Source organism: Anabrus simplex, chromosome 1 (assembly GCF_040414725.1).
Source record: "Anabrus simplex isolate iqAnaSimp1 chromosome 1, ASM4041472v1, whole genome shotgun sequence".
NCBI lineage: Eukaryota > Metazoa > Arthropoda > Insecta > Orthoptera > Tettigoniidae > Anabrus > Anabrus simplex.
Window position 1 is genome coordinate 141788873 of NC_090265.1, and position 15453 is coordinate 141804325.

The 15453-nt window shown below is 39.2% G+C and overlaps 1 protein-coding gene across 1 annotated transcript in view; it reads right to left on the minus strand.

The window, feature by feature from the left end:
* LOC136863104 (U3 small nucleolar ribonucleoprotein protein MPP10) overlaps nucleotides 1-7540 on the minus strand; it is a 128001-nt gene extending 120461 nt beyond the window's left edge. The window contains exons 1-3 of the mRNA XM_067139447.2: nucleotides 7385-7540; nucleotides 6807-7264; nucleotides 2985-3181 (exon numbers count right to left, since the gene is read on the minus strand). Of these exons, the coding sequence (XP_066995548.2) occupies nucleotides 2985-3181; nucleotides 6807-7264; nucleotides 7385-7467 (738 nt within the window). The 5' untranslated portion in view covers nucleotides 7468-7540. The remainder of the gene's footprint in view (nucleotides 1-2984; nucleotides 3182-6806; nucleotides 7265-7384) is intronic.
* Between the last annotated feature and the right edge of the window lie 7913 nt (nucleotides 7541-15453).

The following is a 15453-nucleotide window of genomic DNA, read 5'->3' on the forward strand; positions in this document are numbered from 1 at the left end:
AACTACTTACTACATTTTATACCTTTCAGCAGATGATCCATGTAAACTACGAACAGCAAAGGTGAAAGATTACAGCCTTGTCTAACCCCCGTAAGTACCCAGAACCAAGAACTCATTCTACCATCAATTCTCACTGAACCCCAATTGTCAACATAAATGCCTTTGATTGATTTTAATAATCTACCTTTAATTCCACAGTCCCCCACTACGGCGAACAATTTATCCCTCGGTACCCTGTCATATGCTTTCTCTAGATCTACGAAACATAAACACAACTGTCTATTCCTCTCGTAGCATTTTTCAATTACCTGGCGCATACTGAAAATCTGATCCTGACAGCCTCTCTGTGGTCTGAAACCACACTGGTTTTCATCCAACTTCCTCTCAACGACTGATCGCACCCTCCCTTCCAAGATGCCAGTGAATACTTTGCCTGATATACTAATCAATGAGATACCTCGATAGTTGTTGCAATCCTTCCTGTTCCCTTGCTTATACATAGGTGCAATTACTGCTTTTGTCCAATCTGAAGGTACCTTACCAACACTCCACGCTAATTTTACTACTCTATGAAGCCATTTCATCCCTGCCTTCCCGCTATACTTCACCATTTCAGGTCTAATTTCATCTATTCCTGCTGCCTTATGACAATGGAGTTTATTTACCATCCTTTCCACTTCCTCAAGCATAATTTCACCAACATCATTTTCCTCCTCCCCATGAGCTTGGCTGTTTGCACCACCACCAGGATGATTTCCTTTTACACTGAGAAGATGTTTAAAATATTCCCTCCACCTCTCCAGTGATTCCCTGGGATCTATTATGAGTTCACCTGAATTACTCAAAACACTGTTCATTTCCTTTTTCCCTCCCTTCCTTAGATTCTTTATTACTGTCCAGAAAGGTTTCCTTGCTGCTTGACCTAGTCTTTCCAGGTTATTACCAAAATCTTCCCATGACTTCTTTTTTGATTCAACAACTATTTGTTTCGCTCTGTTTCTTTCATCTACGTACAAATCCCCGTCTGCTTCGGCCCTTGTTTGGAGCCACTTCTGATAAGCCTTCTTTTTACGTTTACAGGCTGCTCTCACTTCATCATTCCACCAAGATGTTCGCCTTTTCCCATCTTTACACACAGTTGTTCCTAGGCATTCCCTTGCTGTTTCTACTACAGCATCCCTGTATGCCACCCATTCACTTTCTATATCCTGAACCTGCTTACTGTCTACTGTTTGAAACTCCTCACTACATATCCATGTACTTCTGTCTAATTTCCTCGTCCTGGAGATTTTCTACCCTTATTCGTTTGCAGGCAGATTTCACTTTCTCTACCCTAGGCCTAGAGATACTTAATTCACTACAGATCAGATAGTGGTCTGTATCATCGAAAAATCCGCAAAAAACCCTTACATTCCTAACAGATTTCCTGAACTCAAAGTCTGTTAAGATATAGTCTATTATGGATCTGGTACCCCTAGCCTCTCATGTGTAGCGGTGAATAGCCTTATGCTTCAAGAATGTATTCGTAACAGCTAAAACCATACTAGCACAGAAGTCCAGCAAACGCTTCCCATTCCCATTAGCTTCCATATCTTCCCCACATTTACCAATCACCCTTTCGTATCCTTCAGTTCTATTCCCAACTCTCGCATTGAAATCGCCCATTAGCACTATTCTATCCTTGCTGTTGACCCTGACCACAATGTCACTCAATGCTTCATAAAACTTGTCAACTTCGTTCTCATCTGCACCCTCACATGGTGAATACACGGACACAATTTTTGTCCTAATTCCTCCAACTGACAAATCTACCCACATCATTTGCTCATTTACGTGCCTACCAGAAACTATGTTGCGTGCAATGGTATTCCTGATAAAGAGCCCTATCCCAGACTCTGCCCTTTCCTTTCTAACACCCGTCACGTACACTTTATAATCTCCTATCTCTTCCTCATTATCTCCCCTTACCCGAATATCACTTACTCCTAGCACACCCAGATGCATCCTCTTTGCTGACTCAGCCAGTTCTACCTTCTTTCTTCCATAAGCCCCATTAATATTGATAGCTCCCCATCGAGGGGCATTCGCCAAGTTGTTTCCAAGGAGTCCCTCGCCTGTCAAATGGGAGTGGGACTCCATTACTCCCATAGGTCCGAGGCTTGCTTAAAATGTTCTGAGCTCGGTAAATTCATGAAGCAGGATGCTACCCTACTTGCACATAGTCCAAGTGAGGATCTCTCCTCTAACAGGTCATGGACCACCGGTGAATTGTATAGTCCTAGCCGCCTGAGCACACGGAGGGCCAGGACTCAGCATATATCGGAGATGCCCACTCCCATTCCATAGCAACTGGTATCCCGACTCTCAGGACCACTTACTAGGCCACTCAGCCGTTGCCCATGGTTCACGAACTAGGACGTGACTCAGTAACCCACAAACATGAACCATGGAAAGGAAATAACAATAACTTATTATGTGAAGAAAAAAAAAAAAAAAGATAGAAAGTAATATTGTCTAGGATAGTATAAAAAGAACACACAACAATATGGTAATTAATATACTACAGTACTACACTACAATACTACATAGTCTTACTATATTTTTATCCTACAACACCCTAACAGAATAAAAACTGCCATTAATTACTGAATATCGAAAGGAATACACAAGAGTTACACAATTCTAAACTGCAGTTAAGCCTATCCTAATTACAACAACTGAATTCTAGTAAGAGAATATCTACAGATACTTCTACTATACTACACAAATATTTCACAATAATAGAATAAGCACACTAATTTCTAATAAGATACTACATTTCACTACAATAAATTTAAACTATGTTCAGACCTATCCTAATTACAATATGATACTACTAAGCACAAACAGAAATGAAAATTATTCTCTAGGATAGTTCTGCCATAATCACTTTAATAACAAAGTTGTGATCAGAAATGGTATGAACTTTTAAACAACATACATACCTCGTCTTCCTCATCTGATAGAGTATCCTGAAAATAATCAATGGATTCGTCATCATCATCATCACCCTCATCAATACCAGTAGCTCTTTTCTTATTGTGTTGATTTTCTTTCCTATCCTCTCTGTCTAGGTACCTTTCAAGATCTTGTAGTTTAAAAAACTTATCATCCACAACTGAGGGCTTGGTTTTAATTTTTCCTGAAATATAATACCTTTCATTGCATTTGAAATAATTTAATCTTGTAAACTCTTTGATATAAATTATTCACATATACCTTGCATTATATGCTATACTTGACATACATGACAAAAATGAGAACAACTACAGGTTCATACATACATGAAAGGAAGCTAGGAATGGTATAAAGACACATAAGTAAAGGATACGACAAACAAGTGTGGCACAGAAATGGGAAAAAGAATGCCATTTTCATAGATGTGCTTTCCCCAGCAACCCTACTTCATCCAGTTTATTTATTTTCTGTCCCTGAAAAACTTGTTTCTACTTTCAGTATCATCACGGTAGGAAGGGTAGCAAGACTAATTGAGAGGACACTTCTTAAAAGATATTTTCTGTGTGTGGAAATCACAGGTTAAGGAGAAAACAGGACAAACGTAAGGGAGGGAAACAGTTAACTAGACGACATAATTTCAGCATGGACCCTAGGTTAGCATCACAACAGCAGGTTACAGTGAGAATGGAGGGAGACGTTCTGTTGTTGTTAGTCTTAGTCAGTTGCTCAGATTATGCTACCCACTTCTGATGTAAATACCAGGAATTCATTGGTCTGTGCATGTCCTGCCTGGTGACAATCCCAATGGTCTCCATGTCAGGGGTGCTTAGCATAGAGCCCCTCAAAGGGAACAGTAGCTGTTTTGTGGCAGACTATAGGTCTACTGTTTAGGAGATTTTATTGTTCCCTAATTAATAACGAAATCTATCTGTGTTAAATTCTTAGACTCATATCATGCAGAATTAATTTCAGTCAATAGCAATGTTAGTTCAATTGGCTTCTTTGGAAAATGTTGCTTGTTTTGTGCCATTTTACTAATAAAAAGTATATATAGGCTACATCGTGTGGTAGGTTGGTGGGCCCTCACCTGCAGTGTCAATAAATACTTCTCTCTCTCCTACATGTAGTAATAGGTAAAATTTATAAGATTCAACTTACTAAATTATGTACTTTAAGTTTAGGACCTGCGTTGAACTTTTGCCCTGTTCTTGATGTGGGAATTATAGGATAAGAGCAAAGCAGGATAAACCTAAAAGAAGGGAAAGATTAACTAAATGCATTGAGATCTGCTGAAAGGTATATTACACAACAATTTTGTGTGCATTTTACAGAAAAGCTTCCCTCTCAGTAATTGAATTTAGCTTCTGAGTTAATGATTTTCAACCTTTATGATGTTTCTTGTGCTATTGTTTACATAGTTTATTACTGGAAGCATTCTATGATGACGAGCATGAAACACAACACTTAGCGAGAAAAAATGTATGAATTTTACCTTAGAATGCTTGTCGACAGGTGTGTTCATCACCAATTCTAGAATCCCTCCATGCCTCAGCAGAAGAAACTTACTTTTATAACCAAACACACAGGAATCTTACATCATTACCCGCAACCTTCTGCTGAACACTCACTCCCATAATTTAACACAGACGTAACAAACTTCACCTCGCTAATGGATCTTAACAAGAGAGTTATAACCGCACATGCACCCTGCGCGCCAAAAATGTGGGCCAGTCGACACGAAACACAGCACCCACTATCTGAGGGCTCTCCCTTCAAGGGGCTTTCTGCTAAACACTCCTGACATGTTACATCAATGGTTTTTTTTGTCACTAGCCAGGACATGTGCAAATCAATACGTGTCAGCCCCCTCCCACAACAAATACACATTTCCTTCAACAGTTGATAGCATCTAACGACACTCCTATTGACACTACTCAATTAACAACACAGAAGCACCACCCTGCATTAAGCCTCCAACTCTACTCCCTAGGGTCCCCATTCTAGGATTAGGCCTATATCAAGTCCATGACAGCAGTCTCAATTGCTGAAGGTAAACACTTATACCTGATTTAACCATAATGACACACATTTAATTAGCCTATTTTCTTCAACAATTGTAATATCATCCCCTTCTTGAAAAATTGTTTGGGTCCTCTAGATCACTTCTCAGGAATTCAGCCAACTTCAGTATTGATTTTGTAGCAGTGGCGTATGCTGAGGGCTACCAAGGCTATCAGTGAAGCCCAAATTTCAATTGAGAATGATGGAAGTCTAAAGCACATTATAATGTAATCATCTGAAACATTGTTCCATTTACAAAACTTGAAAGCAGTGAGAAAAAACGTTGCACATATTTCTGAGAGCAAGGCATCGGAGACTGATATTGCAGCCCAGACTCTCGCCTCTCTCCCCTCGACTCCTGACACGCGGCTTGCTGCTGGACATCGGATAGGAGCGGAGGTTAGGTGTGCTAGGTTTCGGTCCGACAGATCGCCACTGCTAACTATCAACCATGCGTTACTCATCGTATATAATTCCTCACCTCATACTTCTGACTTTGATATAGATAAAAGAGTGCGGGTATTCCTCACTCCCGTTTACTTCTACATCCTTGCAGGAAGAGACTGCAGGGCTGTTGTTAGAGGAGCAATATAGTTTTATTTTTATTGGTAGATCTGCTAAAATGAAATGCCATCTTTCAGGTTTAGTGTTTTCTTTTGTTGGTTGGAATCGAACCCGTGATCATCGGTCAGCCACCACCACTGATCTCCCGAGGAATCTAATTAACCAGTGAACGATGGGTACGACTGCTGTAAAATAATAGTAATAATAATAATAATAATAATAATAATAATAATAATAATAATAATAATAATAATGGGGCATGGCATCTATATAGGCTTGGTGTTGACCTAATGGGGATAAAATGAATGGTGAAAACGTCATAAACACCCAGTCCCCAAGCCAGGGGAATTAACAGTATAAGGGGATTGATTCTGGAAACTGAACCGGGGCCATCGGACCAAAGGCAAACGTTCTCTCCATTTAGCCACAAAGCCGGACTTTCATTTGCTAAACCTTAGGCTACCATCTCCATCAGGGGTTGAGCATTGGCAGTAGCAGAGGCCGGGGCTGTAGCCTGTAAAGCAGTCTTGACAACACAGCAGGCTTCTCCGTTGGCTACTGGCTGCAGCTTAAAACGCCGAAGGCTTGACGTTCACTAAACCAACCATCGAAAAGGGGTAACCTAAGTCTATTGGTAGCCCATGTCTTAATACCAGCATACGCTACTGTTTTGTAGGTAAATATTTCAAAACTGCACTCTAAAACATCTTTAAAAATATACTACAAACAATGTTATCACATATCAACTTTGAATAACCCTTATAATTCTCAGTACTACACCTATAATATTGAAAGAAGCATTCTGACAGATAGGGAGCAGCATCGCACGTGCCAATGCACTGTGTTGCCACATTCCTTTCTCTTTTTGCTCGCTTCCAGCCCACTTGTTCGTTCAATCAGACTGCTGTGTTCTGTTGTACACAACAGAGAAGTGAGAGGTTTGGTAACTCAAATCAACATGAGCTGGCCAGCAGGCTCTGCATAGCAACTGCAGCAGACCAACCCACGTTTTCATGGCAACCATACCACCTTCTCTTCCCTTATTCCCACCCAGGCAGGTACTAAACGGACCTCCCTCTAAGAAATGTCAGAATGCTTCTTTCAATATTACAACCTTAGATCAAATTTCTTGCAAACATTTTTATGGGCACAAACTGCACATAGGAAATATTTAAAAAGAATACCTTTAGATTTTGATTCAACAGCCTCTACATCCTCTGGCTTAGGTCCTTCGCTTTCTTCTTCTACCAGCTCCTCCTCTTCCTCCTCATCAATTGACTTAAGTCTATCTGATAAATATTCATCACCGCTGTTACCACTTTCAAAAGAGTGATCTGATTTGATTGAACTCTTGCCATTTCTTTGATTAATGTTGTCATTACTGTTCAGACTATGATTGAAGTTAACTTTGTCCTTGCGGGCAACTAATTGAGACACATCCGAAATGAACCTGTTACATATATCATCATTCTGTAATTCTAATTCTTGCCATATCTGTTCTTCATCAAAATGCTTAATAACCAATTCTGGAAGAGCACTGCCATTTGAAAAGTTACTTGAAGATACACATTCCGAACGTTTCGTATAGTCGTAGAGATTCTTCAGAAGATGTTTCAATTCCTTTCCAACTTCTTCCTGCACCCTACAACGCAAAAGAAATGTGTTATTATACGTTCACAGTAATAGCATACCGGTAGTAATAATAAGCAACTAATTCCAAAAAGTTCCATGAAAAGTTTTAATTTAGTATGATCATACTAACCCTAGAAAGTGTTCTGGCTTTTTTGTAATCTGCTTTAATCTATTCAAACCATCTTCTAAGACGCTACCATTGAAAATATCCATTTCCGAACATTTCCAGCTTAGGCTGAACACATGGCTAGTAAACAAAACAACGACACGACGGGCTTATTAAACCACGTGCAATTTTGACAGCCAAAGAATAAGTAACGAATAAACCAGTACTCCTTCAGTGCTACAAATCCCGAGCAATATCGGGAAAAGTCAAGGAAGTCTGACTTTTGACATAGTTTATTAAATATAAAAATTTATTGCAACCAAAAGGCCAAAAAAAGGTACATCTTACCATTTTTCGTTAATGATATTGTTCTTTGAGTGCACCTTGTTTGTTATAGGTGGTATCTGTCACATTCTCGGTTGTATTTGCTTAAGCCTAATTATTATTATTATTATTGCATACTAATGTACATAGCCTAATTCACTCGGGAATAGTTTACTAGAGTCAAGTACACCAAAACTCTAAACTTCTAGCCAATACTTTTAATCGGACAGGGAAAGCGCCTCCTATCTGTTTTAAGGCCGGTCTTCACTGATTAACATTTAAAGGTCGGTCTCCACTGATTAACATTTAACACCAACTAGCTGATGTACCAGTGCTTCGCTACGGGATTCTCAGAAAGACTGACTTTGTGGTTTTCTTAACCTGAAATCAACATAGGTCATTACAAAAACGTAAGTATGAATGAAGCGATTAAAAGCAATGCTATCATATAAAATACTCGATTAAATGGAAAGCCGCGCGTTTTATCACTTTAAACGAACAGTGCTGCGGTTAGTTTGCGGTGTCAAACTAATAGTCCAAAGTTCCAGAGCTGGGATGACCAGGCCGCAGATTGCCATGAACACTCATCTGCCATTATTCCGCTAAATATGCACACTGTTCATTCCAATCAGTGCCTCAGAGTAGGGATTGAATAGCCCGAATGCTATGATGATCCAGTGTGTTACGTACCAGTAGTATCAGAAAATTTATAAACCAGGGGAATGTCATGCTAAAGAAGAAAGTTATCTAACTCCCCAGCTACTTCCCATCAATATTCAGGCAGGCTGTTACACTCTGTACGACTGGGCGAGTTGACCGTGTGGTTAGCGGTGCGCAACTGTGAGCTTGCATCCGAAAGATAGTGGATTCGAACACCATTGTCGGCAGCGCTGATGATGGTATTCCGTGGTTTCCCACTTTCATATCAGTAAAATGCTGGGCCTGTACCTTAATTAAGGCCTAAGGCACTCCTAGCCCTTTCCTATCCCATCGTCGCCATAAAACCTATCTATATCGGTGTGACGTAAATCAAATAAAAATACTCTGTACGCAGCAGTAATCCTATCTACCGGAGATGAAGGGCAACAGATGACACAAAGCACATCACGACAAACAATGGTAAATGTAATGTTATTGTTGATCAATTTTATGAGCTTTCTATATTGTAGGCCTTCACATTTAGTTTTCTTTCGACTATGAGATTTGTAAAATATTTTATACCATAAACTGTAGTTCCTTATTCTCCGACTTGACATACCGATTTTCATTAAATACTGTTTACCCATTTCTGGTTACTCGGCGCTGATATGGACTTAGTAACAAAAATCCAAAATCATGAATATCTTTGTGATCATAGCCAGTACGGTAACAATGTATAAGACATGAATAATAGGAAATTTAATACTATATAACCCTAGTTATGTAGCATTCATCGATTACACCTCTAATAAGAAATATATGAGAATTACATTTTAGGCCTTCCCCTAAACTACCATTGCACTCAGCGTGAATAAAATAATTTACAGCCTAGACTATATCGACTTATTTCCTGACTTTGCATACCGATTTTCATCAAGATAGGACAACTAATAACAACAATATTTGAGAATTATATTTTAGGCCTTCCCCTAAACTGCCATTTTTCTCAGCGTGAATACAATTATTGATAGCCTAGATTGTAACAACTTATTCCCCAACTTTGCATACCCATTTTCTATAAATACGACCACTAATAACATAAATAGTTGAGAATTCAATTTTAGGCCTTCCCCTAAACTACCATTTCACTCAGCGTGAGTAAAATGATTTATAGCCTAGATTATAGAGGCTCATCCCCTGACTTCACATACCGATTTTCATTAAATTCTCTTCAACCGTTTTCTCGTGATGCGTGTACATACATACAATCAGACAGACAGACAGACAGACAGACAGACAGACAGACAGACAGACAGACAGACAGACAGACAGACAGACAGACAGACAGACAGACAGACAGACAGACAGACAGACAGACAGACAGACAGACAGACAGACAGACAGACAGAAATTACGGAAAAGTAAAAAGTACACTTTCTTGTTACTATGGACATGACCGATACAGAAATACCATTATTTTCAAATTCTGAGCAATGTACAGACAAAACTCATAGACATGTTAAATTTAACATGTTACAATTGACATGTATATTGTGATTGTATCTTCCAATTGACTTTGCATGTTAACTCAGAATGTTGAGGTTAACACTTTTAACATGTTGGCGTGTTTTCCGCTCAAAGTGGAAAACATGTCAAGTCATAGCCGACTAAAGCTACAAGTCGGAATCATGTAAGTTTGGCAACGTCCACTGGAGGCTAAGGTGAAAGCGCGGGATCTATCCGTGCATGTTGATGTCTAGTGAACTTCGTCTCGTGTTTCGTTTAATTTTTCACGGATATGTTCGAGTATATATAACAAGATAAGTGATAGAACAAGCATATGTAGAGCCTATTATCGAAATAATGTGTAGGCTAAGCAGGGCTGAATAGCTTTGACTGTAGAGCTGGCTTTCTAAGCCCAACTCAGTCCGGTAGTATTTGAAGGTGCTCAAATACGTCAGCCTCGTGTCGGTAGATTTACTGGCACGTTAAAGAACTCCTCCTGGACAAAATTCCGGCATCTCGGCGTCTTCCAAAAACCGTAAAAGTATTCAGTGGGACGTTAAATCAATAACGTTATTATCTGTGAAGATGAAGACTGAATTTGGCTTATTAATAAAACGTTTCGTGTTATGCAGATGCCCAGAAAATGTTGGGTTCCCATGTATCGTAACAACTATAGCATTAAAAAGGGTTTTGTTACCTCGTTTAGGTTTCCTTCAGACGAGGAATTAAAACAAGAATGGATTTATCATTTTAAACGGGATAATTGGGAACCTAGGTAGGATTCAGTCGTATGTATAAAACATGTCACACACGAAAGTTTTTCAACGGGGGATAAAATTTACGATAGTAAAGTCAACGCAACCATACTACTACTAAATGAGCTTCTCCGAATTGTAATTTGCTCAAAAGAAACAAGACCCATGATTAAGACACCTATGACTCCACAAGCTGATGAGATCTTCACCACAGATGAAATTGCGAAAGCGATACAGAAAATGAGGAATAACAGAGTACCAGGAGTAGATGGAATAAGTAGTGAACACTTAAAGCAGACAGCACAAGAATATCTACCGATACGGACCTCCCTTCTAAATACATGTTTAGAATTAGGAAGTATACCAGACGAATGGAGAAAGTCGACAATCAAGCTATTATACAAGGGAAAAGGAGGCACAGAGAACCCAAACGCGTATAGAGAAATAGCGTTGGAATTTACATTACTGAAACTCCTAACAGGAACCCTCGCCAATAGACTGGCAGAGAAGCTAGAACCCCTTCCACCAGAGGAACAGTTTGGTTTTAGAAAGGGAAGGTCCACGACTCTGGCAGTAGAAAACCTGTTGGAACAAATAAAACAGACAATAGAAAGACCAAAAGGAAAACTTTATGTGGTTTTTGTTGACTACTCAAAAGCCTTTGATATGGTCAACAGAAAGGTATTAATAGATAAACTGGATGAACTAATTGGAAGAACGAACACGACGACCCTGATATCGAATATACTAGCAGAAAACTACATACAGATAGATGATGGATTAGGCATATCTGACTGGCTGTCACAGACGAACGGTGTCCTCCAAGGCGATCCACTCAGACCTATCTTGTTTAATGTTCTCACGAACGATGTCACCAAAGGAATGGCAGGAACAAGCACATACGTATACGCTGATGACATGGCCATCGCAGCGACAGATATAGATAAACTGCAAGTATCGCTAAACACACTGTGTGAATGGGGGGAGAGAAACGACATCCAGATAAACGAAGAGAGGACGGAATTGGCAGTATTTAGGAAAAGAGGAAGACTCATTGAAGCAGAGAAGATCAAATGCAATGGCAAACTACTCAAGAGGGCTAACAATTTTAAATATCTAGGTATCACAATTCAAATAACGGGAAAGAGTTTCAGTTTACATATAAGATATAGAGCAGCGGCGGCCACTAGAGCTATGAATGAAATCAGAAACATCACACGACCATCGATTAGCACAGCTATGGACCTGTTTAGGTTAAAGATACTACCTTTTCTGACGTATGGCCTAGAATTAGTGGGAGAATACCTCACGTACAAACAGCTGGAAGAATTGGAGCGAGTAAAGGCTAGATACCTGAAGAGAATTTTAGGAGTCCCGCAGAATGCAAGATCGAGGCTAACCAGGGAGACATTTTTAATAGAAGATCTGAGATGCAAGCTCATACTTCCAGCCAGTACCAGCTTCAAACAGCTTATACAAGATCTGCATGATAAAAACAACATACCTGAGGACTTCTAAGCAACATCTGCTATGCAAAACAGGACCTGGATGGAAGCTAATCATGATATGCGACACGTGACAACGAGATTGGCGATCCATGGTTTCCACCACAAGGTGTGCTGCAACAAATTATTTCACGAACCAAATGACGAATGTGTGTGTGAGTTGTGCTTGGAATTCTGTGATAGATACCATATTGTAAAATGCAGGAATAGACAGAAATCCATCGTAGCTTATAGCAAAGGAAAGTAATGTAAATGTAATGTAATGGTATTGTGCACGGCATGTGCGCGTTTTCAATAATAAATTAATGAGCTTCTCCCTGATGCATGTCCAATTATTTTCTCAAATTTGTCAAAATATTAGTCATCGAAAAATGTTAAAAGAAAAGATCCTGATGGTAGGAGCCTGGAAATGTAGAGTAGGGTAAACAAGATATGCCAAACATAACTCATTTACTCAAAATTCACCAAGATATGAATGTCACTGTATATGTTAATAGTTATCAGGTGTTGGTAAAAGAAATGACATGTTTAACAGATGGTAAAATACTAAAATATCAAAGTGGTCTCAACTAAATTTATATTTATTAAATTATGTAGGAATCACTTCTTGTAATGTTAGTGTTAAATGTGTACAAATAAATCTAATAAAATGCTTCACAACCTCATACAGTATCGTGAGGTAAGCAGTGGAAGCACACTCTTTGTCTTACCTCATATTTTAAGGAAACATTTCCAACTTTGCACTAAAAGGGCTGGGCCGAGTGGCTCAGGCGGTTGAGGCGCTGGCCTTCTGACCCTAACTTGGCAGGTTCGATCCTGGCTCAGTCCGGTAGTATTTGAAGGTGCTCGAATACGTCACTCTCGTGTCGGTAGATTTACTGACAAATAAAAGAACACCTGGGGGACTAAATTCCGTCACATCGGCGTCTCCAGAAACCGTAAAAGTAGTTAGTGGGACGTAAAGCATATATTATTATTATTATTATTATTATTATTATTATTATTATTATTATTATTATTATTATTATTATTATTATTATTATTTTCACTAAAAGGAATAAGAGTTACTCAAAAAGTTTCGTTTGGAACTGTGAAAGCAAATTATTTACTGTCATTAAAGTTTCAAAGTGATAACTTAGAAAGAAAGTTTGGCCAGTACTTATAGCTTATTAGTTGTAACTACAATGATACTGCACTTCAAGTTCTAGAAAGTGAGATGAAAATTACGGTTAAAGTTGTTCTAGGGTTGCGGTGGTGGCGGTGATGGTATGGAAAAGTGAGATTCGGCTGTAGCCAATTAGAAATGTCTGATTCCATCAAGACATATCCTATCGGGCTCAGTACGGAAGTAATAAACAAGTTAGACTCACTTTTATCATGTGATTTTTGTGGGCATTTTGAGATGTGAGGGGTGATATGCTGTACATTTCTGGGTATACACTAAGGACAGTATCCAGAAGGATAAGCCGTGACACTTGTTTAGGTCTCCTGCAGAGTTATGAAACAGGTAATCCCTATTTGGAAGTATTTCAGAGAGGAGGGTTAGTGGTACCATCACATTGTGTTGTGTGTGTCTGCAGAACAGTGGTATATGAGGACTACCTGGATTGTGAAAATTATAAAGAATTTCTCTTCACTCTTTCCTGAGCTGTTTTGGGAAGAGATGACAATCAACAGTTCTGGTTTGAACGCCTTCATTGTGGGCATGACAATAATGGTGCGAAAGATTGTGTATTGCCCACATTTTTTAATGTCGTGTTAAATAAGTGTTGAAAGAAGATGAAGAACACGAGTTATGTCAGCAGTGAGGATAAAAAAATTAACCGGAGGAAGCTGTCAACGCTCCACAATAATGGGCTTGAGAGTCCTGCTCTTAAGTGTTTTGTTTTTATTCATATTATATGTGTATTTTTAACTTCAGTGAATGCATTTACTGATGGGGGTGTGTTTCTTAGCACATTTTACGAAAAGTGTGCATTTATGATGCTCATCGTGTTGGTCTAAATGTGGTGAATATGGGTGAAGTAATTCAAAGTCGGACACTCCCCCCTTTTCTCTCGGCCACCGCTTGACAGATGGGTACAGCGTTGCCAAGAGTACCTTCCGGCTTTAACTGTAGATGGCTCTGTGTCAAGTCAGTTGGTTGTTCGTGAGATGTTGGCACAGCTTCGGCAACTTCCGTGCTGTTTCCATTACAACATATAGCCTAAACGACACAGACGACGTACTTCTCGTGAAGTAGGATTATAGTTACAATACTCCGCAATACTCATTCTCTTTGTTATGTTATAACCTTCAAATACAGTATGCGCACGTATGTCGTTCTCTCTGCACTATACTGGTACTAAAATTTATAGTAAGAAATGGAGTGGAGCAAGGAGTTTACTCTGGACTTAATGATAGAAAGGCCTTGTTTGTGGGATGTCTCATCGAAATAATACAGAGATAAAGCGAAGGAAGCCGTCAGTTTCCAGGAACTCGAAATTATTTATAATTGTTCTCGCGAGTGCATCGAAAAAACTAGCGTCCCTCCGCTCCCTGTACGGTACAGTCGAGAATTGTAAAAAGTTCAGAAAAGTCGGGGGCGGGAGCGGACGAAGTTTATACTTCAAAGTAGTATGTTTTTGAAACAATGAGCAGGATGAGGGGAGGAAATGTGCCTTATATAACTGCATTTCTAAATCATAACAAGAAGCAACAGTGGCAATAACAAAGGCCAAATACTCTTCATCTTTTTTCTTTTTGCTAGTGGCTTTACGTCGCACCAACAGAGATAGGTTTTATGGCGACGATGGGATAGGAAAGGCCTAGGATTTGGAAGGAAGTGACCGTGGCCTTAATTAAGGTATAGCCCCAGTATTTTGCTGGTGTGAAAATGGGAAACCATAAAAAACCTTCTTCAGGGCTGCCGACAGTGGGATTCGAACCCACTATCTCCCGGATATAAGCTCACAGCCGCGTGCCCCTAACCGCGCGGCCAACTTGATCGGTAATCCTCTCATCTGAGTCCATTGGTTTTGTTTGAAAATACTAGACACCACCTAAATGTATTACCACAAACTGATATAATGAACTACCTGTATATAGAAAAACGAAGTCAAGTTTAACATGTTTATTAAGTGTGGACACAATGTTAAATGAAACAGTATTCAACATTTAACATTTAGAGGCCGGTCTCCACTGATTAACATTTAACAACAACATGTAAAATGTTAAAAGTGTTAAATGTTAACTGGTGACACCATCAACATGTTAAATGTTAAATGTTGAATACTGTTTCATTTAACATTGTGTCCACACTTAATAAACATGTTAAACTTAACTTTCTTTGTTTATATGTAGGTAGTTCATCATATCAGTTTAC